Source organism: Pelobates fuscus, chromosome 13 (assembly GCF_036172605.1).
Source record: "Pelobates fuscus isolate aPelFus1 chromosome 13, aPelFus1.pri, whole genome shotgun sequence".
Taxonomy (NCBI): domain Eukaryota; kingdom Metazoa; phylum Chordata; class Amphibia; order Anura; family Pelobatidae; genus Pelobates; species Pelobates fuscus.
In genome coordinates, this window is record NC_086329.1 from 86501726 (window position 1) to 86529566 (window position 27841).

Sequence of the window (27841 nt, forward strand, 5' to 3'; positions counted from 1 at the left end):
CCTATAGCACCCTTCTACCTGACTCCCTGTACAGTGGGACGGGGCAAAATCCTTGTCCTATAGCTCCCTAGAGTAAATCCCATGTCCCATAGCTCCCTTCTACCTGACTCCCTGTACAGTGGGAGGGGCAAAATCCTTGTCCTATAGCTTCTACCCGACTCCCTGTACGGTGGGAAGAGTAAATCCCATGTCCTATAGCACCCTTCTACCTGACTCCCTGTACAGTGGGACGGGGCAAAATCCTTGTCCTATAGCTCCCTAGAGTAAATCCCATGTCCCATAGCTCCCTTCTACCTGACTCCCTGTACAGTGGGAGGGGCAAAATCCTTGTCCTATAGCTTCTACCCGACTCCCTGTACGGTGGGAAGAGTAAATCCCATGTCCTATAGCACCCTTCTACCTGACTCCCTGTACAGTGGGACGGGGCAAAATCTTTGTCCTATAGCTCCCTAGAGTAAATTCCATGTCCCATAGCTCCCTTCTACCTGACTCCCTGTACAGTGGGAGGGGCAAAATCCTTGTCCTATAGCTACCTTCTATCCGATTCCTTGTACAGTGGGAAGAGTAGATACCATAGTATATAGTAAGTCCCATAGTTCCCTTCTGTTAGGTATTGTGTCACTGGGGCAACTTACAGATGTAGATAGGTGCACTTACCCATAGGATGGCTCCATTATCCACTGTTTGCCTTTCTCTGGATCCCCACATTTCCTGTCCAACGTGTCATGATTCAAACCCAGATTGTGTCCTAAATTATGGGCCACTGTGGAAGCCACTCCAAGAACACTCACAGAATGATCCTGAGAAAGATATGTAAAACAGAAATCCATTCAAACACATACACATATAGACAGGAACTATCCACAGAACTGATCCCCACACGTTTCACAGAGCTCTGGGTCCAGCGCTTGCTTAGCCCTACTTAACTGCAATAGAAATGAAGATCAGGATATGACTATTGTAATTAAAGAGAGTTATATATACCTTTATGCATGCTCCAACTGCTTCCCATTACTACTTTCTGTGAACAGATTCTGGTCTGTGATTATGTTACTAACAGAAGTCAACAACAGTCGCCAACCATGCACCGGTCCTCACCAGATACAAGGTAAAGAGCTAACTAAGACATATGTTCATTTCAGTTGCTTTGGCCTCTATTATGAATGTTGGTTGGCAATGAATTATGATTTACTGTTATCAAGTCCAAAGCAGTGTCAAGCAAGCATTTTAAATCACGCAGCTAGTGGCATGAAATGTTATTGGTGTACTGCTAATAGTAACACACAATTAGGTGAAGTAATTGGTTAATTACCTATAGTGGCACAATATTAGTAAAGTACCTTGTTAACTGCAGGTACTGGCATGGGATCTGTAACATAACTAGATAACTGATGGTACCGGCATGGGATCTGTAATATAACTGGTTAAATTATGGTACCGGCATGGGATCTGTAATGTAACTGGTTAACTAATAGTACTGGCATGGGATCTGTAATATAACTGGTTAACTGCTGGTACCGGCATGGGATCTGTAACATAACTAGATAACTGCTGGTACCGGCATGGGATCTGAAATTAAACTAGTTAAATTATGGTACCCGCATGTGATCTGTAATGTAACTGGTTAAATGATGGTACCGGCATGGGATCTGTAATATAACTGGTTAACTGATAGTACTGGCATGGGATCTGTAATATAACTGGTTAACTGATGGAACCAACATGGGATCTGTAATGTAACTGGTTAACTGCTGGTACTGGCATGGCATCTGTAATGTTACTGGTTGAATTATGGTACCAGCATGGGATCTGTAATTTAACTGTCTAACTGCTGGTCCGGCATGGGATCAGTAATATAACTAGCGGACTGATGGTAGGAACGTGAGATCACTCATATAAATAATTCATTGTTCCCGGGTAAATGGTTTCTCTACAAATAATAACCCTATGAAGCCCAATGCATAAAGGGTTGCATTCTGTGAAATCTCCAGATAACACCCCACCTCCTGCATCACTAATTAATTGTAACACTGACAACAAACTGCCAATTAGATTAAGCACTACCCCCGGACAGATCCACAATGCAAACAGCATGCAGACTGTCCAAGGGGACTCTGTCTGAAGATATTTGGGATATCCGTGACCTAGGACGGTTTTGCAGGGTGTTGACTTAAGGGACTGATGTGCTCTGTTCAGTGGCGTACATACCACGGTCGCAGCTGCCACCGAGCTCATCACTCCAGGGTACCCGCCGCCATCTTCTGCGGCCCCGGCCCATGCAGTAAACCGCCAGGGCCGCCATCCAAGGGGTCCATCATGTGGCCCATGCTGTCAGGGCCACCCGATGGAGATGGATTGTCAGGCAGCCCGGTCGGCGCTGGGCGCTTTAACAGCGCGACCGGGCCCCCTGTTAACTCCCAGCTAACACACACATACCGCGCGGAAGGAAGCAGAGTGGGAACTCTGACTCCCATCAACCAGAGCCAGTCCCCCAGGGAAAGTCCTCCTCCTGCACCTAAAGTCCCCCTCCTGCACCTAAAAGGTAGGAAACAGGAGGGTGACTTAAACATTGTGTGGGTGTGTGTTTGTTTGTATGTCTTTCTGTATGTATGTGTCTGTCTGTTTGTATGCATGTATGTGTGTATGTGTATGTGTATGTCTGTATGTCTGTGTGTCTGTATGTATGTGTACCTGTCTGTATGTATGTGTCGTTGTATGTGTGCCTGTCTGTTTGTATGTATGTATGTATGTATGTGTGTCTTATGCGTGTGTCTGTATGTGTGTCTGTCGGAGAGAGGGGCAATGGATCAGTTTCACACCGGGGCCCCATGGATTGTGTGTATGCCACTGGCTCTCCCACAACACTAGCAACACGCGCGTATATAACGTAGAGAGCTCCTTCACATAGCAGGCCACCTGAAATAGTGCCAGTCAAGTGGGAAGATTGCTTATATATAAAAAGATCATAGCAGCCTTTTTTAAATAGCTCAATGAATCATGGTGGCACAGGGGCAAACCACACATCTTGGAGAGATGAGTCACTCCTGATTCCACATGGGGAAAAAAACAAATACGGTATATGGAAACAATAATAGTTAGTACCAACAGCTTATTGATGATATGACCTAGAATGGAAACAATCCCTCAGTAACTTTTCTTTGTGTGCATGTAGGTGATTACAAACATACATGTGATGCCACGACAGCATATACATGAGAATCTTCAGTATACACAGTGTATCAATGTATGGCTTGGAGAGGCATTGCACATTTTAGAATATAAATTAGAGAAAAAATAAACGTTACATGTCTAGAGGTGTGATAAACATTAGGAGTAAATGTAGTGAGATGTAGACATGTAGACATGTTTATGGTATGTAATGAGTGAGAGAGAGAGAGAGAGAGAGAGAGAGAGAGTGAGAGTATAAGGAGCAGGATATTCTGAACATCGTAATAGGTAAGAGTGTTATGGCTGAGAGAGCTACAGCTTGGAGGTGCACCGAACTGGAAGGTAAGACCACCAGGTCTAAGTAACTTTCTTATTGAACTCTATGTGGTCAACACCATTTCCCAGAGCAGAAGATATCACAGTCTTTCACAAAGGACAATCAAACCTGAACATTAAAAATACAACATTTTCAGTGGGAGGAGGTAGGTTAGTTTTACATACACAAATGTTTCATTAACAAAATGACTGGAATAGAGACTACTGGGAGAACACACAATGAGATATCCAAAGCCAGCAAGACTGTGTGTGATTAATAGTGTAAAGCTTCCATGAGTTTTGGGCTGGAGCGCCTCTGTGACCTTCCGCCACACATTCTGTGATATCAACCCTTCACGAACAAGCACTTTTTGTTTACAAAATATTGGCTTAACGCTTATCCGATTTATGAAATTCAGCACAACAGAGCTAGCACATAAAGCAAAGAAAGAGCAATTACATGAATAGATTGCTGATCAGCCAAAAATAAAATGTATCTATTCATACTTTATAGAATGTGATTTTTTTGAAAAAAATATTTTTTGAGTGGGTGGGAATTACAAAGTTAGAAACCGTGCACAGTATGGTATGACTAAGGGCAGCACAAAACCAGGATACACCACTGACTGTAGGCACCCAGACCACTTCAGCTCATTGAGGTGGTCTGGGTGCTGTGACCTTTTTCCGCTTAGTGCTGCAATGTGTACATTGCAGCTCTAAGTCTGCCCTCAGTAGCGGTCTAACAGACAGTCACTGGGGGTGCTTCCGGAATCCAAATTAACTTTTGGTCTGTTATCTGAAGCTGGACGTCCTCACGAACCTCCAGTGTCAGATTTCCCCCCTAGGAAAGCATTGAATAATGATGTCCTATGGGGAGGTCTAATGCGTGCTCGGCCATTGGTGCACATGCGCACTAGGTCTCCCCCACCGGCTGATGTCGGCGGGGAGTAACATGAGCGGAGCCTGACCGAGTGCCGAAGGACATCGGCGCTGGATTCAGGTATGTGGCTGAAGGGGTGGCACGAGGGAGGGGGTTACTCCCGGACCCTGTAGTTCCAGGAAAACAGGTGTTTTTTTTCCTGGCACTATAGGAACCCTTAAAGCAATATCATAAACAATCCAAAAACAATAAAAAACAAAAATATCCCCCAGACTCCTTACTAGAGTTGGTGGTATAATCCCCACCTCAGGATAAGTAGTATAAAATGCCAGGAAAAAATAAATACAAATAGTAATAGTGTGTAAAATGATAGTGGTACAGATATATAACCAAAAATCATTTATTTTATAAATAACACAATTTAAATAACACATTAAAATCATTCCTGTTACACCCTTCATCTAGTTTCGGCTGATGTTTGGGTACCTGTCTACTTTACTGGGAGAATCTACTTGGGAGACTGTCATTCGTATGGAGAATCGTTCGACTCAGCACCCGAATAGCAGTTATACCAGCATTCGTTACAACCTCGATAATATAAAGTACCATATTATCATGGTGTATATTAAACACAATAAAAAAAAAACAGAGTCCGCGGGACTAAATTAATAAAAGCACATTTACCATGTTTACACCTCCGGACTTGTCAGTTGTACAAAGAGAGCTCATTGTTGCCATACCAACTAAGGAATCCTTAAATGTAATTCCCCTGAAAGAAAAACAAAGCATTAACAGTACACAAAAGATATATAAAAAAAATACAGACACATAGGTATTGATGTAAAATATAGTAGAATATAGGTATAAAAGTAATGACATAGGGGGGGCGGGGCCGGACCGCCGAGCTGGATGGTCGACAGCACGACCAGCTCCTGCAGCCTAAGTCTGAATAGGCTTAAAATAACATGATTCCGGGCTCAATACCATCCGGCAACGGGGGCCCTCAGCGGGCAGAAAGCCCTGAATCTAGGGTGAGGCTGGCCGAACGGGCTCCAGTCCCCTAGAGGAGGATCCCTCACTGACGCCACCGAGGCCTACTCCGGCGGTGTGCGGGGCGGACGGCCGCTGCCCTGCCGCCTGCCGTTCAGGGCTCAAAGTCAGGCCCGCGGGGAACCGGCCCCATACCCCCCCCCCCTATGGACCGGGGGGGTGATCCCGGTCCTCACCCTCAAGACCCGCAAATCCAGCAAGGCAAACAGCAAGGCCGCCAAGAGCCGCACTACAGGCACTGATGCCAAGATGGCGGAGGCCATGTGGGAAGAGAGACCAGGGCCTGCACAGACTTCTTACCCGCAGCGGAAGTCCATCGAGCGGACCGCAAACACCTGCAGCACAAATCCTTACTGCAGCCATCCACCCGCAGGTACCCTCGAACCCCAACAAGTCACCCACCTTCGCTAAAGCCACCCTCAGAAACCTCCAGCGGGGTCCCGGTATTTCCTCCCTCCTCAGGGCAGGGAAACGAAACCTCACGAACAAGCTTCAGCAGCACGCAACCACCACTGCACTGGGGAGCTTACCTGCACAGGGAGAAGCAAACAAGCCATCGCCCAAACCCCTCTTGGATCCTCACAGGCAGCGGGAACACAGCAGAGAACCTGCCCTGCACCCAGCACGAGAATAATACCAGCCGCACCGACTACCTCAGCCCCAACAAGGCATCGGCTGACCCCCAGGAGGAACAGGAATCAAAGCCAGGCATGGTACCCTATGTCACACAGCCATCTGTGCCCCATTTGAACTCTCACATATGTATGCTGGACTATTTAAATCTGCCTAAATTGTGGGGAAAATTTGCTTTTAAATTTCTCTAAGCAGCCTACACTAGCTAATGTTGATTACAACTGTATGCAAGACTAAACGTTTGTCTAGCTTTTTCACCTATATCTCGATACAGAACGAAATTTTGCAAGACCCAAGTTTATTCTGTCTACCAGATAGAAAAGCATGTTTAGCTATATAGACCAGCAAATAATGTTTTTTCACTTACTCTTTAAGCCATGCTATATCCTATGTTTATGCATGCCATATACATCAATAATCATAAGTTACTGGCTAGTTGTCTATCGACAGTATGTGCAACTTCTTAGCTTGATCAACCTAGCGATTGTATTATTAAAAAAAAAAAAAAAATTGTGCGATTATGCATGTCACAGTCAAACTCTTATATACGCTGTTTTACGTTGATACACGCTGTTGTGGCATTTGAAATAACTCTGTACCCACCCGCACTACAAAAATAAAGAATTAAAAAAAAAAAAAAAGTAATGACATAAAAGATATAAGGGAACTCTGACTCATACATGGTAATTAATAATACAACAATACGGTCATAAAAAAAATTAATGTTGGGGGGCGGAGCCTGAACGCTGATGGAGCAGGACGTGTGAGGCCTGAGCTCTCCCGTCCACGAGCCGCAATCAGCCTACATCTGCACCTTATCCCGGCCATCCACCCGCACAAAAGGGGTAAACGCTACCCACAGCACCCCCCGATCAATACCGCCATGGGAGGAATAAAAAAAAAAAAAGATACTCCCGTATCGGTGGCATCAATGTTCCGCGCCACCAGGGAACAGGGGCGGCCATCTTTAACCCAGGAGGCCCAAGAATCCGGAGCTGAAACGGACGACAGTGAAGCCCCTGACAGAGAAGCAGCCTCCAACTACCGCACACCGCGAGAGCCGCTTACCAAAGCCGACCTCCGCCAAATGCTGCAGGATGCCACAGCGGACATAAAAGCACACACAGCCGCTGAACTAGAACGGCACATTTCAGGCCTAAAAGAAGAAGTGGAGGCCCTGAATAACCGCACAGCCCAGGCAGAAGCTGACATCACTCAAATTAAAGTGAACACCACCCAGCACAAGCAAGATATATTTTACCTGAGTGATAAAATACAATTCCTTGAAGACAGTCTGGAAGACTTGAACAACCGTTCCCGCAGGAACAACATAAGAATAAGAGGTATGCCAGAGACAGTTGACACTGACGCCATATTACCCACGCTGCAAGACCTGTTTAGATCCCTGCTCCCGAACTCCTCAGACCAAGACAGGGAGATAGACAGGGCACACAGGGCCCTAAGACCTGTAGCCCTCAACCCATCAATCCCTAGAGACATTATTGTCCGCCTCCTACACTTTGCCACGAAAGAAAAAATCATGGCGGCAGCCAGAACCACACAACCGAAACATGGGACCCACATACTCGCCTTCTTCCAGGACTTAGCCCCCACCACACTGAGGAAAAGAAGGGACTTAAAACCTCTCACCACAGCACTAACCCAACAAGGTTTAAGATACAGATGGGGTCACCCCTTTAAACTTCAAGTACGCGTGGGAGAACAGGAACACGTCCTACACCACCCAGCTGCAATGGAAGATTTTGCAACTGCCCTGGGAATACAGCTCACCACCATACCACCACCAAGAGACCGCCGCAACAACAACGGAACCGGAGCGGCCCAAGCGACTGAACGCCCGCAACAGACACACCGACACCAAACCAAGAATGGGCCAACAGGGACGGCCAACCGGACCAACGTGACCTGAACTCAACCCACACGGCCCTTGGACTCTCATTTTACCCAGCGGACTCTACCGCTATAAACCAAACAAGGACTCAGGCTTGTATACACTAACACGTTGCAATGTTGATATGTTGAAATGTTTTACTTTTTTACTGTCTAGCTAAATATGCTAAATTCTGTTATGATGTTATTGTGGGAGTAATCAGGCAGACACGCTCGCACACAAGACAGGCCGAACCAGGGAACTATAACTAAGCTGCCAATGCCATAGAAAATCCCAGTCCCTCCCCTTCTTCTACTACTCTCACAATCCCCCAGGACACTATACTACCTAAATGAAGAGGGCATGGCGGTAGCTAATATCGCCCAACCAGCTACAGCATAATTTGCCACCACAGCGAATAGGCCCACCCCGCATCACAGTTCAACACTTAAACTTTACCGCTAGACATCTACAGGACCAGGAGGCCGAAATACGCCGAACCATTATACGCTATCCCTAACACGGCATTTCTATGTTATTACGCTCTCCCCCCTATATTAAGCCAAAGATAACAATTAGCGCTGTGCTCCCTATGACAGGACTCGGATACCACTGCTGTACAGCCCCCCCTATTAAATGGTAAACTGAGGTACGAAGACTAATGGACACTTCCCTCACCCAGCGGATCCCACCGCTGTAACCCAGGCCTGGGAAATCTTTAAAACAAAAAACCCAAGGACAAAAAGGGAAAACAAAAAAAAAAAACAAAAAAAAAAAAAAAAAGAAAAAAAAACACGATAAAAAAGGAAAAAAGAAATTGTTTGCATAGTTGATATGATTTACTGTTTTATTGTTTGTATTCACCTCTACTAGGATGTCCATCTGGGAGATTGCTAACTGGCGCACTAACTTATAAAACACGCCAAGTAACGTTGCTTCCCCTTAACTAGGACTCAGGTGTGACAATGGACACCCCTATCCCAACCCGAATGGCACTGAAGTTATACTAAACAGCCTCCCCCCCCACCAAGACATGGGTAACCACGCGTAATGTCCTCCTCTTTTTGAGACACTGGAGGGACAGGGCAATGCCCCCCCCATCATCAGGGCACTAAAGTCACTAAGCACCACTCTCCCCTGGCGAAGACTTAACTGTCAAATCGCACAGCTCTCCCACTACCAGAGCGTAACTGTTAAAATGCGCTGTTCCCCAGTCACCATGGCAAAGCGGTTACTTCACACAGACCGCCTCTTACACAGGCACAGGCAATACCAAACCACAAATGGTAATCTCAACTAATGTCATGCATACTCTTTCCACAGAATCCCGGAACCCTAAGCGCCACCCCAACCACTAGGACATAGCGACCCGACAAATGACCGCGACTAAGGTAACGCACTCACGGCTCGAAGGAGACGGGAGGCGAGGTTCATTCCCCCTCCGGACACCTCCGATCCGACTCACACAACCTACTCGTGACAACCCCCCAATAACGGCCGAATCTGCTCCCCCCCCCATCGGGACAGCAGACCACCCACGAGGGAACAGGAACAGGACTGCAACAACACGCAGGTACCTACACCCCCTCGATCTCCGCCCCCACCACGCCTGGCAGCTTTAGTATAAGACCAGGAAACACCAAACCCTCACCCCTACCAGGAGGCGAACCCCTGACCTCTCACACAAAAGGACCTGACTCCCCTACCATAACAACCAACACAGATACAGACAACACTTCCACTCAAGAACCACACATACAACCCCTCCGACCCACTCCACACACAACGAGAAAACATGAACACCAAACTGACATGCGTATCTATCAACTGCAAGGGCCTCAACAACCCCGCAAAAAGACATAAACTAATGAGGTGGGCAAACCGTACAAACGCAGACATTATATTATTGCAAGAAACACACTTCACACAGGCCAAACCATTTCACCTCATTAATAGACACTACCGAGAATGTCACACGGCAAACTCCCCCACGACCAAACAAAATGGAGTTGCTATCCTGATGCGAAAAACTTGCCCACTCAACACCAAACAAATACTGAAGGATCCACAAGGTAGATTCATCACACTCACGGGCCAAGCAGGTCACACCCGTTACGCCATAACCTCACTATATGCACCGAACACCCCGGATAAAAACTTCTGGGACACGTTCCAAGCACACTTAGCCTTAACCCCAGGCCACCTCAAAATCGTAGGCGGCGACTGCAACGCCACGCTATCACCGACGGTAGACAGACTACGAACCCAAACCCTTCCGAACCCAACACCCAAAATAGATAGACTACTACAAGACTTCGTGCTCAGACAAGGACTTGTAGACGTATGGCGCCTGCTCCACCCAACCACTAGGGATTACACATTCTACTCCCACCCCCACAACTCGTACTCTCGCATTGACCTTTTTCTGATATCACCCCCCCTTACTCACATGACCCAATCGGCTGACGTAGGCAACATCACGTGGTCGGACCACGCGGACATTACACTATCAATCAAGGTCCCAGACGTAGCAAAACCATGGTCCTGGAAACTCAACCCCACACTACTACACAATCCGTCGATAACGGAAGCTATCCTAACTGAACTGACGAACTACTTCACGCTAAATACACCCACGGCACCCTCACCAGGCATACTATGGGCAGCCCACAAGACGGTCCTGAGGGGGAAAATCATAAGCCTAGCATCGCACATGAAAAAAACTCAACTAGCAGAGTTAGCAACAGCCCTAACAAACCTTAGGACCCTAGAAGCAAGCCACAAACAAAACCCCACGCAAGACATCCTCACAAAAATAACAGACTGCCGCACCGAAATTAAGAACTTCATGACCAGAGACACACACAAAGCCATGCAATAGACAAGACAGACCTACTATGAAAAATCTAATAAGGCCGACACCCTACTAGCCAGGAAACTGAGAAATAGGGCGGACCGAAAACAAATAGACTCAATACTATCACCGGACGGCACCAAACACCACACGCCATTTAAAATTGGGGAGGTCTTCCAAAAATACTTTTCCACATTATACGACCACAGCCCCAACACCCGACTAAATCCCGAACTAACTAAACAAACCATAACCGAATACCTACAGAAGATACCCTTACCAGCCTTAAAAATGGAAGCAATATCCAAAATTGGACAGCCAGTCACCGTCGAAGAAATCGCCAAGGCTATCAAAAACACTAAACCCAACAAAAGCCCGGGCCCAGATGGCTTCACGGGACTATATTACAAAACCTTCCCTGCCATCCTCCTCCCCCACCTTTGCAACCTCTTTAACGCAATACTACAGGGGAACCCCATACCTCCCGACATCCTAAGAGCAAACGTGTGCCTCCTTCCCAAACCAAATAAAACCCACCTAGACCCAGGCCACTACAGACCGATCTCCTTACTTAACGTTGACTTAAAACTACTGACCAAACTACTCGCAGACAGGATAAACCCCCACATACACAAACTTATACACCCTGACCAAGTGGGCTTCATACCCTTTAGACAGGCGTACGACAACACAAGACGGACCTTCGACCTCCTATGGACGACCTCACACAGACGAATCCCCACCCTATTCCTATCCCTAGATGCCGAAAAGGCATTTGACCGACTACTATGGCCTTTCCTTTTCGCCACCCTGCACAAATTCCGGTTCCCAGACCCAATCTTGAATGCGCTCAACACTCTATATTCCGCACCGGTAGCAAACCTCCTCATCCCAAATGCCCAACCCCCCTCTTTTCGCATCTTCAACGGGACGAGGCAGGGCTGCCCCCTCTCCCCACTCCTGTTCGCCCTTTCATTAGAACCCCTACTCCAGGCCATACGCCTAGACCCAACAATAAAGGGAGTACACATCAGAGACGAAGACTATACAGTGGCAGGCTATGCAGACGACCTACTCCTCTCCATCACAGACCCGACAAACTCACTCCCACCCCTACTACACACCATACATGAATACGCACAAGTCTCAGGCTATCGCCTTAACCTAGACAAAACGGAAGCACTCCCAGTACAAATACCCCAGGAGGAGCTAGACACTCTAAAAATAACATACCCATTCCGCTACAACACCACGCACATACACTATCTAGGTGTCGACTTACCTATAGATGTCTCCCAGACATACCGACTCAATTATTCCCCCCTACTGCTAAAAGCGACGGCCGACCTGAAGTCATGGGAATCCCACTCTATCTCTTGGCTAGGAAGGGTAGCATGTATAAAAATGAACCTCCTACCGAGGTTTTTATACTTATACCAGACGCTACCAGTTCAAGTAGTCACAAAAGACTTTAAACTATTACAAACGCAAATAGATCGCTTCATCTGGGCCAATAAGCGAGCCAGGATACGAAGAGACATTCTCTACCTCCCGACACGATCCGGAGGACTTGGCCTACCCCACTTTCTCCATTATTTCCATGCAGCACAACTTGCACAGATCAAGGCACTGCACGCCCCCATAGGGATGAAAAGATGGGTAGACCTTGAACATAACCTGTTTGGCCAAGATTTCCCCTCCCTCTATATATGGGTCCCAAAACAAGCAAGACCACGACCCCCACCCACCACACCAGCACTTGACACCTCCATTTCACTCTGGAACAAACTCTCTGTAAAACATGCACTCACAACGAACCCCTCGCCCCTGACACCAATCCTGAGAAACGAACACTTCATACCGGGCATGACCCCAAAAGACTTCGCTCACTACGAAGACAATAACCTTGTCAGAACACACCAATTCTTTCGGAACCAAAAAATCATTGCATTCGCAGACTTACCTCAAACCAGACCACTCACCACACACGACTTCTTCCGCTACCTGCAGATCAAAAACCTCCTAGACACCCCCTCATATAAACAAGCTGGACTTACACCCCTCACAGCCTTCGAACAGGCGTGTATCCATGCCCCCATACAAAAAAGCCAGATCTCCACAACATACACACAACTGCTCAAAACGACAAGGACCCGACCACCAGGGTATGTCATAGCATGGGAAAGGGATCTGGGACCACCCACAGATCCTACAGACTGGAACGCTATATGGGAAGCCACAGCGACAGTAACAATATGTGTAACACATAAAGAACAGGCATACAAAACCATGATGCGCTGGTACCACACACCGCTAAAACACAAACAAATGGGACTCTCCACATCAGATAGATGCTGGAAGGGGTGCGGCCAACAAGGAACGTACTATCACATGTGGTGGGAATGCCCATACATCGCACAAATCTGGACTGACATAGTGGCCCTGGCCTCAAGAGTCCTACACGACACCATCCCAAGGGACCCGTGGCTGTGGCTACTATCCAAACCACTAGAGGGCACACCACGAGCTCATAACAAACTACTGGCCAAACTAGCCTTAGCCACTAGGAGAGCCATAGCCTCCCACTGGGGTGCACCCACAACCCCATCACTCACCGACATAAAAAAAAAAATGAACGAAGCCAGATCCATGGACAATCTATCAGCACTCATTCATGACACCGTAACTCACTGTGATAAAATATGGGACCTGTGGCTCATGGAACCTACCACCGCCATTTAGGGGATATACCTATGGTTATTAAAAAATTAAACATTAGACAGTAAGACTAGTCAACTCGCTCCCCTACTTTTGTACAATCATACGACCTGGTTGTTCTTGAATGTAGACCCACATTGTGAGTCAACACTAACAAACTACACAACCTACAGGTCAGGGACGCCTATCCCTCCCCCCCCCCCCCCCCGACGACCCCACAGGAGACTCCAAAGTAGGGAGCCCCCGAAGTACACCCCATTCTCAAAATGGGCTTCACCCCCCAACATCCTTTACGTTTTATTTACTGTTCCTTGTGCCGCAACAAGGAAATCTAACTGTACATATAAGCTTGTTCATACTTACTGTTGTTTTTTGTTCGCTCAAAATGTTTAAAAATTTGTCTGGACAGAACCCCTTGCGAAAACATAACGCTGCAACACCAGATAACTACTCTACTAATATATGCCTCTCAGTATTACAATGTTTTTTCTTTTTGAAATGGTTACACCTTGGCTTTTGCATAAGCCCACACAGTACCTTTTGTGCAACATTCATGTCCATGTGAACTTTGTCAAATGTACGACGAAGAATATATATGAAAAAAAAAAAAAAAAAATCTCGGCAAGACACCATGGATTTAAAGGCACTCACTATTGTAACAAGATGTTTGATGGACTTTCCTGCAGTTGACCGTTCCTTCGACTACTTGCTTATTTAAGTACCATATCATTACGACATGCCCTTATATTGATGTACATTTGTATTGTATTTCACTACTGTTATGCTTTTTGGTGCCTTGCCTTGCAACAAATAAAGAATTTAAAAAAAAAAAAAAAAAATTAATGTTGATGCAAAGAAAAAAAAAATATCATGTACTAATGTGTATGTAAGCACTTAAAATCAGTGTGGATATATATTAAATATATGTTTACAGAGAGAAAAAAGAGAGGGAGTGAGAAATAAACAAACAGAGAGCGATGGAAAGAGAAATAGGCAAACATACAAATGCATTAAAAAAACGTCCAGATAAAGATTAAAGTGTGATTGATATACTATATAAACTATGTGAAATATCTGAATGGCCTACATTATAACAGACACGTCCATTGTGGACAGCTGGCTTCCTTCAAAGATAATGATTTAGGTTTTATAACGGAAAATAAGGACATTGTGTATTTAAACTCTAAAAAGTGTTTGAGTTTAAAAAAAAATACTCAGGGCCACAGGGCAAAAAAACTCAACAGGGCATTGCACAACGTAAGAGAACAATACAACACAGTCAAACTGTCAATCATTCCACTTGCTTCCTGTACCCAACAGGATACAATTTAAACTATTAGCTTTTGCCTACAAAGCTCTTCACAACTCTCCCCCTGCTAGAATTTATTCTCTAAATCATAGGTCCACCTCGTCTCGGCCAACCGGTGACCTTCTCCTGTCCGCTGCTCACCCTTGTACTGCTAACTCATGCTTGCAGGACTTCTCGTGGGTGGCTCCATTCTTATAACACAGTCTGTCTGCCCCATCAGACTCTCCCCTACTCTACAATCCCTTAAGGATTAACTTTCCAATTCTGCTACTATCCCACTCGGTCACTTGGTAGTTATTCCCCATGCTGCCCTTCCTATTATTTTTCTATACACCACCTCCTCTAGATTGTAAGCTCATTTAAGCATGGTCCTCATCAACCTATTGTTCCTGGCAAAATGTGTTTGTTATTTGCTGCTAATTCTCCCCCTTTATTATATTGTTTTGCACCATGGAATAGGTTTGCACTATACATATATATATGCCAATAATAATAATAATAATAATAATAATAAAGAAAGGTGAAAACTGTACCTCATTCTAGAATGCGCTAAAACTCTACCTATTATCCAGTGTTCTAAACACACTGTAGATAATGCATGGCTGCATAACTCCAATACCAGACTTCCCAAAGTAAGTCAATTTCAACAGGTCTATATTAAGGAAAACACATTATATGGCATTTCGAACAGCATGCCATCCACATTGAACGACTAATCATGACATGGATTGACCAGCAGGGGTCACCCTTTCCCTGTTTAGATTAACAGTGCTAGTCCATATTGTGCATCCGTATAATTTAGTGTAATAATTACTGTTCTCATACTATTCTGACTTGTACTAGCTATGAATACATCATAGCACACGACCTCCTTACACACTTTTGAAACTACACTCTGCTGCAAAGCTGCCATCAATTCGTGTTTTGTTTTTTTATGTTTGTTTTTGTTTTTTTGCTTTCTTGTCAAATATATTTTTTATTGAAAGGTTTTCATTTTTAACAATAATAATCATTGTAAAACAATACGAAATATATAAAATAAAGAAAACATATAAATGAAACAAACAAAAAGAAACGGGGGGGGGGGGAGAAATATCCATCCATTATAAAATTAATAACATATACTTTATGAAAAACACTACATAGTGTCAAATAAGGTGTAAAAGCACATTACACAAACTGGCGATAAATAGTGTACAAACAGTTGCGTATACAAACAGAACAAATTTCATCATAAAGAGTATTTTGGTTGGACATTATCCTCCCATATGTCCCAGTGTTAAGTTAATGATTCTGTTCTGTTTGATGGCAATCTGAGGTGCATCTCATAGCACTTATTCTCTAGGGCCAATGTTAATACCTCTTTCATAGCAGGAATTACGTCAGACCTCCAGTAACGTGGTATTACCGCCGCTATCAAGATGTGGCCTACCATTATCTTATCCACTTTAGTAAAGTTTTTAGACATGACTTGAATAAATATAGTTCTGGAGTCAAAGTCACAACAGTAGGAGTAATATCCCTGATTATTGTAAACGTGGACAATGCCACCACATATGGGAATATGTGCCTGTTTACCCAAAGCCATGCCAGCAGAGATTTGTAGAATTGGGGTATATTTTCTGGAGCCTGGATGGAGTCAGATACCACTGATATAAAACGTTATAGTGGTTCTCCAAATAGGCCGAACACTGGGTGATACCTTTCAAATTTAAAGAAATAGCCAACCAGTCATCAAGAGACATTTGTCTCTGGAGATCCATGTCCCATGTGACTATGTAATCTAATTTGGTTTGGGACTTAGCATTACATTGGAATAACAATGATATAGAACGTTTCCTTCCCGGGTTATCAATATCATTTTTTTCTATTTGGGACTTCTCTAACTGCGTATATTTTTGGTCAACTATTGGGACTTCAAATATCTCGCTTAATCTGGTAACTACAATCTCATATTTAGTGGCATCTGAATCTTCTAAAATCATGTTTTAATCTAAATTTGTCAAATGGTAACAATGAATTCTTTGAGAAAAAATTGTGAAGATTATGTAGAGAGAGGGACCCTCAGAAATCAACATCAACTCCAGAAGTATCATATTTTAAAATGGACAGTGGCATAGCCCTGGATCACAAAACCGTTCCCTTTATCTGCCTAAACATCATATCCCAAGTCTTTAACGTTGTCCTGTTTGTGGGAAGTATTTTCCTGATTTTAGGGCGCAAATTATGAGGTAACCATAACAGTTGTTCAATCGAATATGAATGTAACTTTTCTTTTTCAATTAATAACCAATGAGGTAGATCGGCAGTCAGATTAACCCCTTAAGGACCAAACTTCTGGAATAAAAGGGAATCATGACATGTCACACATGTCATGTGCCCTTAAGGGGTTAAACTTAAAGGCCAGTGCAGCATTCGTTGCAAAATAATAACTTTGAAAATCAGGTACACCCAAACCGCTATTCGCCCTGAGACAGTGCAATATAGATAATTTGATCCTACTAGGTTTGCCTGCCCAAAAATATTTTATTATAGCCGAATTAAGTTTCTTAAAAAAGGAAAGTGGGATGGCCCTTAAAAAAGTATAGAATTTTCGGGAGAATATTTATCTTTAATGAATGTATTTTACACAGCCATGATATCTCCAGCTCCCTCCATCTGTCCATCTCCTTCTGTAGTTCTGGCCAGACTTTTGCCAAGTTACAGGCATGCATGTTCAACAGGTTTTTGGTTAAGCTAATGCCCAAGTAAGCTACATGTGATTCCCTCCACTCAAAATTGAAGGCATCCCTCAGACCATCCATGACAGGTCGTGGAACATAAAAGGGCAAAGCCTGCGTCTTGTTGAGTTTATAATAGGAAGCATCCCCCAATTTTTTAATATGTGCATCAAGGAATCAAGAGATGCAACCAGGTTCCTTAAAGACAGAATTATATCGTCTGCAAAGAGCCCAATCTTATGAGTGACACCACCAATCGCAACACCCTCTATCTTCGGGTGATTCTTAATTAGTTCGGCCAGGGGTTCCATCGCCAGAATAAATAATAAAAGGGGACAACCCTGTCTCGTACTATTAGTAAGTGGAAAACCGTCTGAGATGAAACCTGTGGCCGACACTCTAGCTGTACAGAGCAAATATTGCATTTACTAGTGGAGTCGTAAAACCAAATTTAAACAAAACCTCTTTCAAGTATCCCCAGTGTATTCTATCGAACGCCTGAAAGAAGCAGAGAAGGCGCACAATCTGTTTTAATTTGATGAATAGCAATGATAAACCACCTAGTGCCATCCGTGGCTTGTCTGTCTAACACAAATCCAACCTGATCGTTTTTAACAGGGGGAAAGAGTCACAATCTGGGTGCACAGTGATTCACCGGGCATCCCACATAGTTACATAGTTACATAGTTACATAGTTAGATAGCTGAAAAGAGACTTGCGTCCATCAAGTTCAGCCTTCCTCACACCTGTTTTTTGCTGTTGATCCAAAAGAAAAGAAAAAAATAAAAAAAAATAAAAAAAAAAGAAAAAACCTTTTTCCAATGTGAATTAAATAGCCCAGTCAAGTGTGGGGACAAAATAGTTGAAAAAGTCCTACTGTAATGAATGGTAAAACCATCCGGTCCCGGTGCCTTACCAGTAGGAGTATTTTTAATTGCCTCCAACACCTCATCCTGGGTTATAGCTAAATTTAGAGTCTCCAATTTATCTTGGGACATTTTTGGTAGCTGAAATTTATTTTAAAAAACATCTAATTGTGTCCCAATTAGGTTGACTGATGTTTGGGTCCAAATTAAGATTGTAAAGGGACCTATAGTACTCTACAAATAAATTGCTAATTTTGGTTGGATGTATTATTTTTTCACCGCTATCAATTACACAATGTTCAATCTTATGTCTCAATTTGGAGGCAAGCATCGCTGAGGCTTTATTCCCTTTGGAGTAAAAAAAATTGTGTTCATGTTTTAAGTGGGAAACAGGACGGCAAGAGCAAGCACGTGTAACATTATTAATAGTAGAAAGACCGACTGGCAAAGATCACCATTATCAACATTTTCTAACAGAAAGTACTACTGTCAGACTAGTGCACAGTTAACTAAGCGAAAACTCTTGCGCTGCTGACTAACTACAACTCCCACTTTGATCAGCAAGCTCAGTAATGGCTCCCTTAGACTCAAGGGAGAGAAATTAGATCAGTGGTTTGTTGCGCTGCTAGTCATCTAGGCAGGGCCAAATTAAGAGCCCAGTGGGCCTGGTGCTGACAATTATGATGGGGCCTAATTACAGAATCTTATCGACCAAAAACACTAAAACAGTCATACCTCCCAAGCATCATGTATCTGATGGAGTTGGTGTTGGAGGAAAACTCAAAGGATGCAGCTATAAGAAAACACATACTCTATGCTAATCTCTCTCTAATTTATGCTTTCATTTTTCAAGTAAATCCATACCCCCTAACAGCAGTGTCCAGTGAAGCAGGAAGTCAAGGTGCGGGGTAAAAGGGTGGGCCACTGACGCGAATCATGTGACCAGAACTGCCAAAAGGGGCGAACATGCCCAAAAGGGGGGCATGTCTGTCCAAAGAATTGGAAGGCCAGCTTGGCATCAGTGTCCCTATCCCAGTGTCAGTGTCCCCATGTCGCCCAGTCCCCTAGTCTCCCAGTGTCTCAGTGTCCTCATTTCTCCCCGTGTCCCCATGTCTGTGTTTCCGGTGTTACTAGGATACTAGGGGACACTGAGAGACATAGGGACACTGAGAGACCCGGGGATACTGGCTGGGAGACATGGGAACATTGGGAAGACATGGAGACACTGTGTCCCTAGTGTTTCCGTGTCCCAATGTGTCTCCCAATGTCTCTATGTCTCACAGCGTCCCCATGTGTCTCAGTGTCCCCTAGTGTCTCAGTGTCCCCTAGTGTCTCAGTGTCCCCTAGTGTCTCAGTGTCCCCTAGTGTCTCAGTGTCCCCTAGTGTCTCAGTGTCCCCTAGCAGGGCCGCCATCAGGGGGTGACAACCGTGACAGTTGTCACGGGCCCGGCGGCCCTGGGGGGCCCGGACTGCTCGGGCCCCACTTTCCCTCCCTGCACACATAGATAGCGAATATCGCTATGTGTGCAGCCCCGGGCCCCCGGCTCCCTGTTACCGCAGAGGGGGCCCAGGCAGCACACTGCTTCTTCTCTTCTCCTCCCTGCTAATAACGCTCGCGAGACCCGGTTGCCATGGCAACGCTCCGCGGGTCTCGCGAGAGTTATTGGAGGAGAGAAGAGGAGAAGCAGTGTGCTGCCTGGGCCCCCTCTGCGGTAACATGGAACCCGGGGGGCCCCACCATGCCACCGGACCACCGGACCACCGGGGATGGAATCTCCCCCCTCCCTAGACACAGGTAAGCAGGGAGGGGGGAAAAACAATTTAATTAATTAAATTATTATTATTTTTTAAATAATGTTAAAATGCCCCCCCTCCCCCTCCTCATTGGACATTTACACACACACACTACATACACTGACACAACACACACACACACACACACACTACATACACTGACACAACACACACTACATACACTGACACAACACACACACACACACACACTACATACACTGACACAACACACACACACACTACATACACTGACACAACACACACACACACTACATACACTGACACAACACACACACACACACACCACATACACTGACACAAAACACACACACACACTACATACACTGACACAACACACACACACACACACACACTACATACACTGACGCAACACACACACACACTACATACACTGACACAACACACACATACTACATACACTGACACAACACACACACACACACACACACTACATACACTGACAAAACACACACACTGCATACACTGACACAACACACACACACACACACTACATACACTGACACAACACACACATACACACACTACATACACTGACACAACACACACATACAACACACACACACACACACACTGCATACACTAACACAACACACACACTGCATACACTAACACAACACACACACACTGCATACACTGACACAACACACACACCACATACACTAACACAACACACACACACTGCATACACTAACACAACACACACACACTGCATACACTGACACAACACACACACTCTGCATACACTGACACAACACACACACTGCATAGACTAACACGGCACACACTGCATACACTAACACAACACACACTGCATACATTAACACAACACACACTGCATACACTGACACAACACACACTGCATACACTAATACAACACACACCGCATACACAAACACACACACTGCATACACTAACACAACACACACTGCATACACTAACACACACAGTGCATACACTAATACAATACACACACTGCATTCACTAATACAACATGCACTCTGCATACACTACACACTAACACACTCACTGCATCCACTATACTGACACACACTCTGCATTCGCTACACATTACCACACTCTGCATTCACTACACTAACACACACTCTGCATCCGCTACACACTAACACACTCTCTGCATTCACTACACATTAACACACACTCTGCATTCACTACAAATTTACACACACACTACATTCATTACACTGACACACTCTGCATTCACTACACCCTAACACACACTCTGCATTTATTACACACTAACACGCACTCTGCATTCACTAAACTATGCACACACTCTGGATTCACTATACTGACACACACTCTGCATTCACTACACTAACATACACTCTGCATCGACTGTACACACAGCATCCACTACACAAACATCCTGTATTCACATTACACTCACTACATCCACCACAAATTGAAACACTCTGCATTCACTATACACAGACACTGCATCTAATACACACACTACATCAACTACAGACACTGCATCCACTAAACACATTTCATCTAGTACATACAAACACTACATCCACTACACAAACACACACTACATCACTGTACACACACTACATCCACTACTCAAACACACTCTGCGTTCACTATACACACTGCATCCGCTACACTAACACACTCTGCATTCACTGCACAAACAGTATCTAATGCACACAAACACTACATCCATTACACACATTCTAATTCACTTCCACTATACACACCACATTCAGTCCCGCATCATTGTCAGCGGACTAGGTAGGGCGTGGGCGGGCCCGGGAGGGAGGGGGAGGGGTGGGAGGGGGAGGGGGAGGAGGGGCCCAGACCTTGTGCTTTGTCAGGGGCCCCAAAATTTCTGATGGCAGCCCTGTCCCCTAGTGTCTCGGTGTCCCCTAGTGTCTCGGTGTCCCCTAGTGTCTCGGTGTCCCCTAGTGTCTCAGTGTCCCCTAGTGTCTCAGTGTCCCCTAGTGTCTCAGTGTCCCCATGTTTTCCTGCTGCCTCTCCCCCCATCCTTCATTTCCCTGAGCTGTAGTCTGTCTATGCAGGCTGGGAGCTGCTGTCTGGACTCTCTGTGCTGTGTAGCCGCTCCCCCGCGGATCAGTGAGTCGAGAGAGGCAGAGGGGGATATGCTGTAACTTCCTATCCCTGCCTCTCTCCACACACAGTGACCTCTACTGGCTGGTGCTGGTATTGCAGAGTAATCTCTGTTTACACTGAACAAAATATCTGTATTGACGGTATTACTGCAATACTGGCACGGCCAGGCAGCCTCAAATACCGGCTGTGCTGGTAAAATACCAGCTGTGCTGGTAAAATACCAGTCAGGTGGCAAACCCAAGAGTAGTGTGTAAAAAAAAATAAAAAATATATATATTTTTTTTTTTTAAATGGGCCTATTGCATGGGCCTGGGCCTGTAGCTGCAGCTCCATCAGCCCCTATGTTAATCTGGTCCTGCCTCTATGATTGGTGAGGACCCAGAGGAAGGCTGACCTGTGTGTGAATGTACTTTTATGTTTCCACATTCTTTACCATCGTACAATGTGAAAGCATAGGACTAGTCCCAAGTACCTCGCGTACGTTCACATAGGCAGACACGAGTGTTTAGAGATGCACTTACGTTAGGAGTTGCGCATTGTCGTGAGGTACCAGCTTTAATAATATCTTCTCTCGCCAGGCCAAGAAGCGGTTCAGTGTGAGTGTAGGATCTGTACTGACTGTTATCTGATCCTCCTTGTTCCACACCTCCACGGACACCAACACCACGCGTATATTCAATGTGCGGTAAAACTGTGGGTGCCAAACACAGACACAGAGAGACAAGTCACCCCTAGAGATACTACACAAACTTTCAATGCCCCCCCATCTTTTGTAAGAAAGATCTCACCATGAGATCTGTTTATCTTCTTACAATTCACAAGACTCCCTGTTTAGACACCATACTGTGTGGGTTCTATTTGTTATTTTAGAAGTGAGGTGTATTTCTAAGTAGGAGAGTAAAAGGGCCTTTGTAAGTATTGTCAGATTAACTTTCTATTTACTGAGTAGCCCTGGCTGTGTGGCAGCTATCCAGAGACACACCAGGGGGGCATGACGTGTAAAGGGGGGGGCATGATGTGTAAAGGAGGGGCATGATGTGTAAAGGGGGGGCATGACGTGTAAAGGAGGGGCATGACGTGTAAAGGAGGGCATGACGTGTAAGGGGGGGCATGATGTGTGAAGGGGGCATGATGTGTGAAGGGAGGACATGATGTGTGAAGGGGGGACATGATGTGTGAAAGGGGGGCATGATGTGTGAAAGGGGGGCATGATGTGTGAATGCGGGGGCATGATGTGTGAATGCGGGGGCATGATGTGTGAATGGGGGGCATGATGTGTGAATGGGGGGCATGATGTGTGAATGGGGGGGCATGATGTGTGAATGGGGGGGCATGATGTTGTAAAGGGGGGGCATGATGTGTAAAGGGGGGGCATGATGTGTAAAGGGGGGGCATGATGTGTAAAGGGGGGGGCATGATGTGTAAAGGGGGGGGCATGATGTGTAAAGGGGGGTCATGATGTGTAAAGGGGGGTCATGATGTCTAAAGGGGGGCATGATGTGTAAAGGGGGGGCATGATGTGTAAAGGGGGGGCATGATGTGTAAAGGGGGAGCATGATGTGTAAAGGGGGAGCATGATGTGTAAAGGGGGAGCATGATGTGTAAAGGGGGAGCATGATGTGTAAAGGAGGGGCATGATGTGTAAAGGAGGGGCATGATGTGTAAAGGAGGGGCATGATGTGTAAAGGAGGGGCACGATGTGTAAAGGAGGGGCACGATGTGTAAAGGGGGGGCACGATGTGTAAAGGGGAGGCATGATGTGTAAAGGAGGGGCATGATGTGTAAAGGGGGGGCATGATGTGTAAAGGGGGGGCATGATGTGTAAAGGGGGGGCATGATGTGTAAAGGGGGAGCATGATGTGTAAAGGGGGAACATGATGTGTAAAGGGGGGGCATGATGTGTAAAGGAGGAGCATGATGTGTAAAGGGGGGGCATGATGTGTAAAGGGGGGGCATGATGTGTAAAGGGGGAGCATGATGTGTAAAGGAGGGGCATGATGTGTAAAGTGGGGGCATGATGTGTAAAGGGAGGGCATGATGTGTAAAGGGGGAGCATGATGTGTAAAGGGGGGGGCATGATGTGTATAGGAGGAGCATGATGTGTAAAGGGGGGGCATGATGTGTAAAGGGGGAGCATGATGTGTAAAGGGGGAGCATGATGTGTAAAGGGGGGGGCATGATGTGTAAAGGAGGAGCATGATGTGTAAAGGGGGGGCATGATGTGTAAAGGGGGGGCATGATGTGTAAAGGGGGGGCATGATGTGTAAAGGAGGGGCATGATGTGTAAAGGGGGGGCATGATGTGTAAAAGGGGGGCATGATGTGTAAAAGGGGGTGTTGGGTTTTAAACTACTTACAGCATCCACCTTGTTGGCGATCTCCAACATTCGAATCTGCAAGCTCTTCAAATCCTTGTAAAATAACTTGTACTTGAAGAAACAAAATATTATGATTATTTATATGTAAAGCATTCACCTATTCAATGGCATTGTACAGTATAAAATCATACAGTAACAAATATCACATGGAAGGAGCTGCAGGCTTAAGGAGATAAAAGATATATTGGGTTATTCACTAAAAACTGGAAATTGACAAGGGAATTGTACATTTTACGTTAAATCAGCCAAGCCAAAAAAGGATCTGCCTAGGGTAAAATGTTCCAGGCTTGCATATTGGCCTAAGTGTGCAAATATCCTGTTAATTCTCAAAAATACCTGGATTAGTAAATATGTAAAATATTTCTACATGCAGTTGTAATATGATGCCCTCACCTCGCTGTAATCTGCGACCATCACAAGCTCCACGTATTTAATCTCACTCACAACATCCCTCTTCATCTACAACAGAAAAAAAATCATATTAGTCGCACTTAAGAGAAACGTTTAGCCATGCATTCTGTCAAAGTCCTTAAAGGGATACTTCATTGTCCAAATAAATAAAGAATTTTAAAAATCCCTGTTTAGTAGACATACCCCATAAAAACATAACTGCATTTAATTATCCATTTCTTTCATTGGAAGAATATCTAAAAACAGTTTGTCAAATCTGCAGGTCTCTTGTCTGCAGCCCTTGCAACCCCTCCCCTTCTAACCCCGCCCAGACTTTCTGTGCTGTCCAATCACACACTTCTTAATACAGCTCAATAAGAAGTCAGTCTTTGCATGACAGGTGCTCTGGGCAATTGCTGCCTCTTGAGGTTTGCTACACAGGGCTGGACAAACAAGGAAGTGACAGAACCAGTTGTATGATTGACAGTCAGGGGGTGTAACAAGGTTAATTTATACATTTATGTAAATTTATAAAATTTATAAAAAAAAAAAAAAACAGCAGCAAGGGTCAGCTAGCGTAAGTGCTTTAGATGTTTGGAGTTTTTCTTTAATATTTCCTAACAGTGTGCAGGGATTCTTCGATGTTGGTAAGATGACAATTCAGAAGGTCATGTCTACAATTCAGATGGTCTGGTATTAGCATTTTATCTCTGCCCAGAGTCTCACCCTACGGGGAGGAGATGAGAGAATTTCTTCTTTTACATTTCCCGACGCACAGGTCAAGTTTTGGTGTTGGTGGTCTTGGATCAGACGCAGAACATGTTTGTTGGGCAGATCTCCCGATACAGGTTCAATGCTGTAACTTCTGTCTGGAGCCAGGATAATTGTCCCTCTGTAGGAGAAGGAGAGGGGAAGTGTTAATTAATTTCATGTGACCCGGACACCGGAAAGAAATGGTCATTTCATTGTGTTTAAGAAAAACGTTACCCCATTGTTACTTAACTCCTTCTGAATTTTCTATAGAAAAGCACGTTTGTGGCTTTTCAACTTCCTTTGCAATCCTTTTGTCTCCAGATCTATACGTACACCCTGATTTCCTCCGGGAACCATCTACAAAATGTTGCTACTACTTCCATCCTACTTTCAATTTAGCATGTCCATTAGCTGCCTCTAATCTTAACTATTTAACTACCTCACAAGCTACTCAGTATTTACATATGTCCCCAGATCTTCAAACACCCCGTATAACCTCATGTTTTAACTCCCTACTATTATCTTTTTTTTTTTTTGCTAGGCGCTTTGTTTAACCCCTTAAGGACCAAACTTATGGAATAAAAGGGAATCATGACATGTCACACACGTCATGTGTCCTTAAGGGGTTAAAAGTACTATAATCGGTAGATCGTAAGCTAGTGGGCCGGATAATCTGCTCCTATTGTACCAATTTGTGTACATAGCCTGTTTATATTCTGTATTATTACCAATGTTCTCTTTTCATAAATAGTAAAAAGCTCCGGATAAGAACACTATATAAAAACTATTAAATAACTAAAGTCATGTGTTTGTCAAAGCATTGGTTTGGCAAAAAGCATTTTATTAAATGTGAACATGAGCACATAAAGCAGATCAAAGAAATGTTATTGTGACATCTCTGACATGTCACCTGTCATATGCTTCTCAAAGAACCATGACCACTGCACGGATTTAAAATGGTCATGGTGCCTGGATTCTGTACATCCAGGGTTTTGTTATGAAACGTCGCACATAGGAAGATTAACGCCGCTGATGCCTGAGGTGTAACTCCACTTCCAGCAGCGTCATTGGGGACCATAAGCCAGCCTCAAGCAAGAGTTCAAGGTGGAGAACGAAAAACAAGTGCAAATTTGTCGTGACACCGGCAATTTGGCAACTGCCATCAGACAGCCAACGTCAGAACGTACCAAAAGATCTATTCCAATTGTCTGTTTTGTTTTTAATCTTTGTAATTATTATTATGTTTTGCAATATATAGAGGGGTTAAACAGGCAAAAGGGAAATAAGGCATTAAAGATATTTATTCATATCCCTACCATTCTACAACCCTAATGCTACCCATGCAGTGTAATCTGAACATATTTGATCTACAGGTAGGATTTTTAAGCTTTAATTGTGTTTCATTGTGGGCCTGCAAATGACACTATATTACGTCTAAAATATTTCCAAGTTGCTAATTCTATAGTTGATTTATATAGTGATTAAAGGAAAGTTGTTTATTTGGGTGACAGGAAGTAATAATAATGTGTTCCTGTGATCTATGTAAAGCAGTAACAAACACTTTACTACTGGAAGAAATCCGAATATCCTTTGAATGTGTATTTTTGGCTGAGTCACACCACTGCTCAAGGGGAACAGGTTTAGGCGTTTTGCTAACACGCCCTGATGCTCTGCACATCAATATAGGACGGGTACAGGCAGGTGCAAAAGCCAGGCAAGTGTGTGCCTATATAATAAGTCATGTGATATGGACCTTAGTGGCAGGCCTGACAAAGGTTAGAAGGGATAGGTCTCGGGTGGATTTCTTACCTGATCCCCGAGCATAGGCTGAGACTGCTCCAATGTCTTGTGTGACCCAAAACGTGTCCATGATAAAAACAGTTCACCTGCAGTAGAAAAAAAATTAAAATAATTAGTGCATATAAAAAACATCTAACATCAATTTTGAGTTTTTGTTTTTTGACCCATTCCAGCAGGGGATGCC

At 44.7% G+C, this 27841-nt stretch overlaps 1 protein-coding gene across 4 annotated transcripts in view; it reads right to left on the reverse strand.

The window, feature by feature from the left end:
• Window positions 1-27841, reverse strand: part of ADAM15 (ADAM metallopeptidase domain 15) — a 64896-nt gene that overhangs the window by 17261 nt on the left and 19794 nt on the right. For all 4 annotated transcript variants that reach the window (XM_063439883.1, XM_063439882.1, XM_063439881.1 and 1 more), the window contains exons 5-11: window positions 27667-27743; window positions 25831-25996; window positions 25108-25173; window positions 24694-24765; window positions 22859-23028; window positions 5048-5132; window positions 658-800 (exon numbers count right to left, since the gene is read on the reverse strand). In XM_063439883.1, the coding sequence (XP_063295953.1) occupies window positions 658-800; window positions 5048-5132; window positions 22859-23028; window positions 24694-24765; window positions 25108-25173; window positions 25831-25996; window positions 27667-27743 (779 nt within the window). The remainder of the gene's footprint in view (window positions 1-657; window positions 801-5047; window positions 5133-22858; window positions 23029-24693; window positions 24766-25107; window positions 25174-25830; window positions 25997-27666; window positions 27744-27841) is intronic.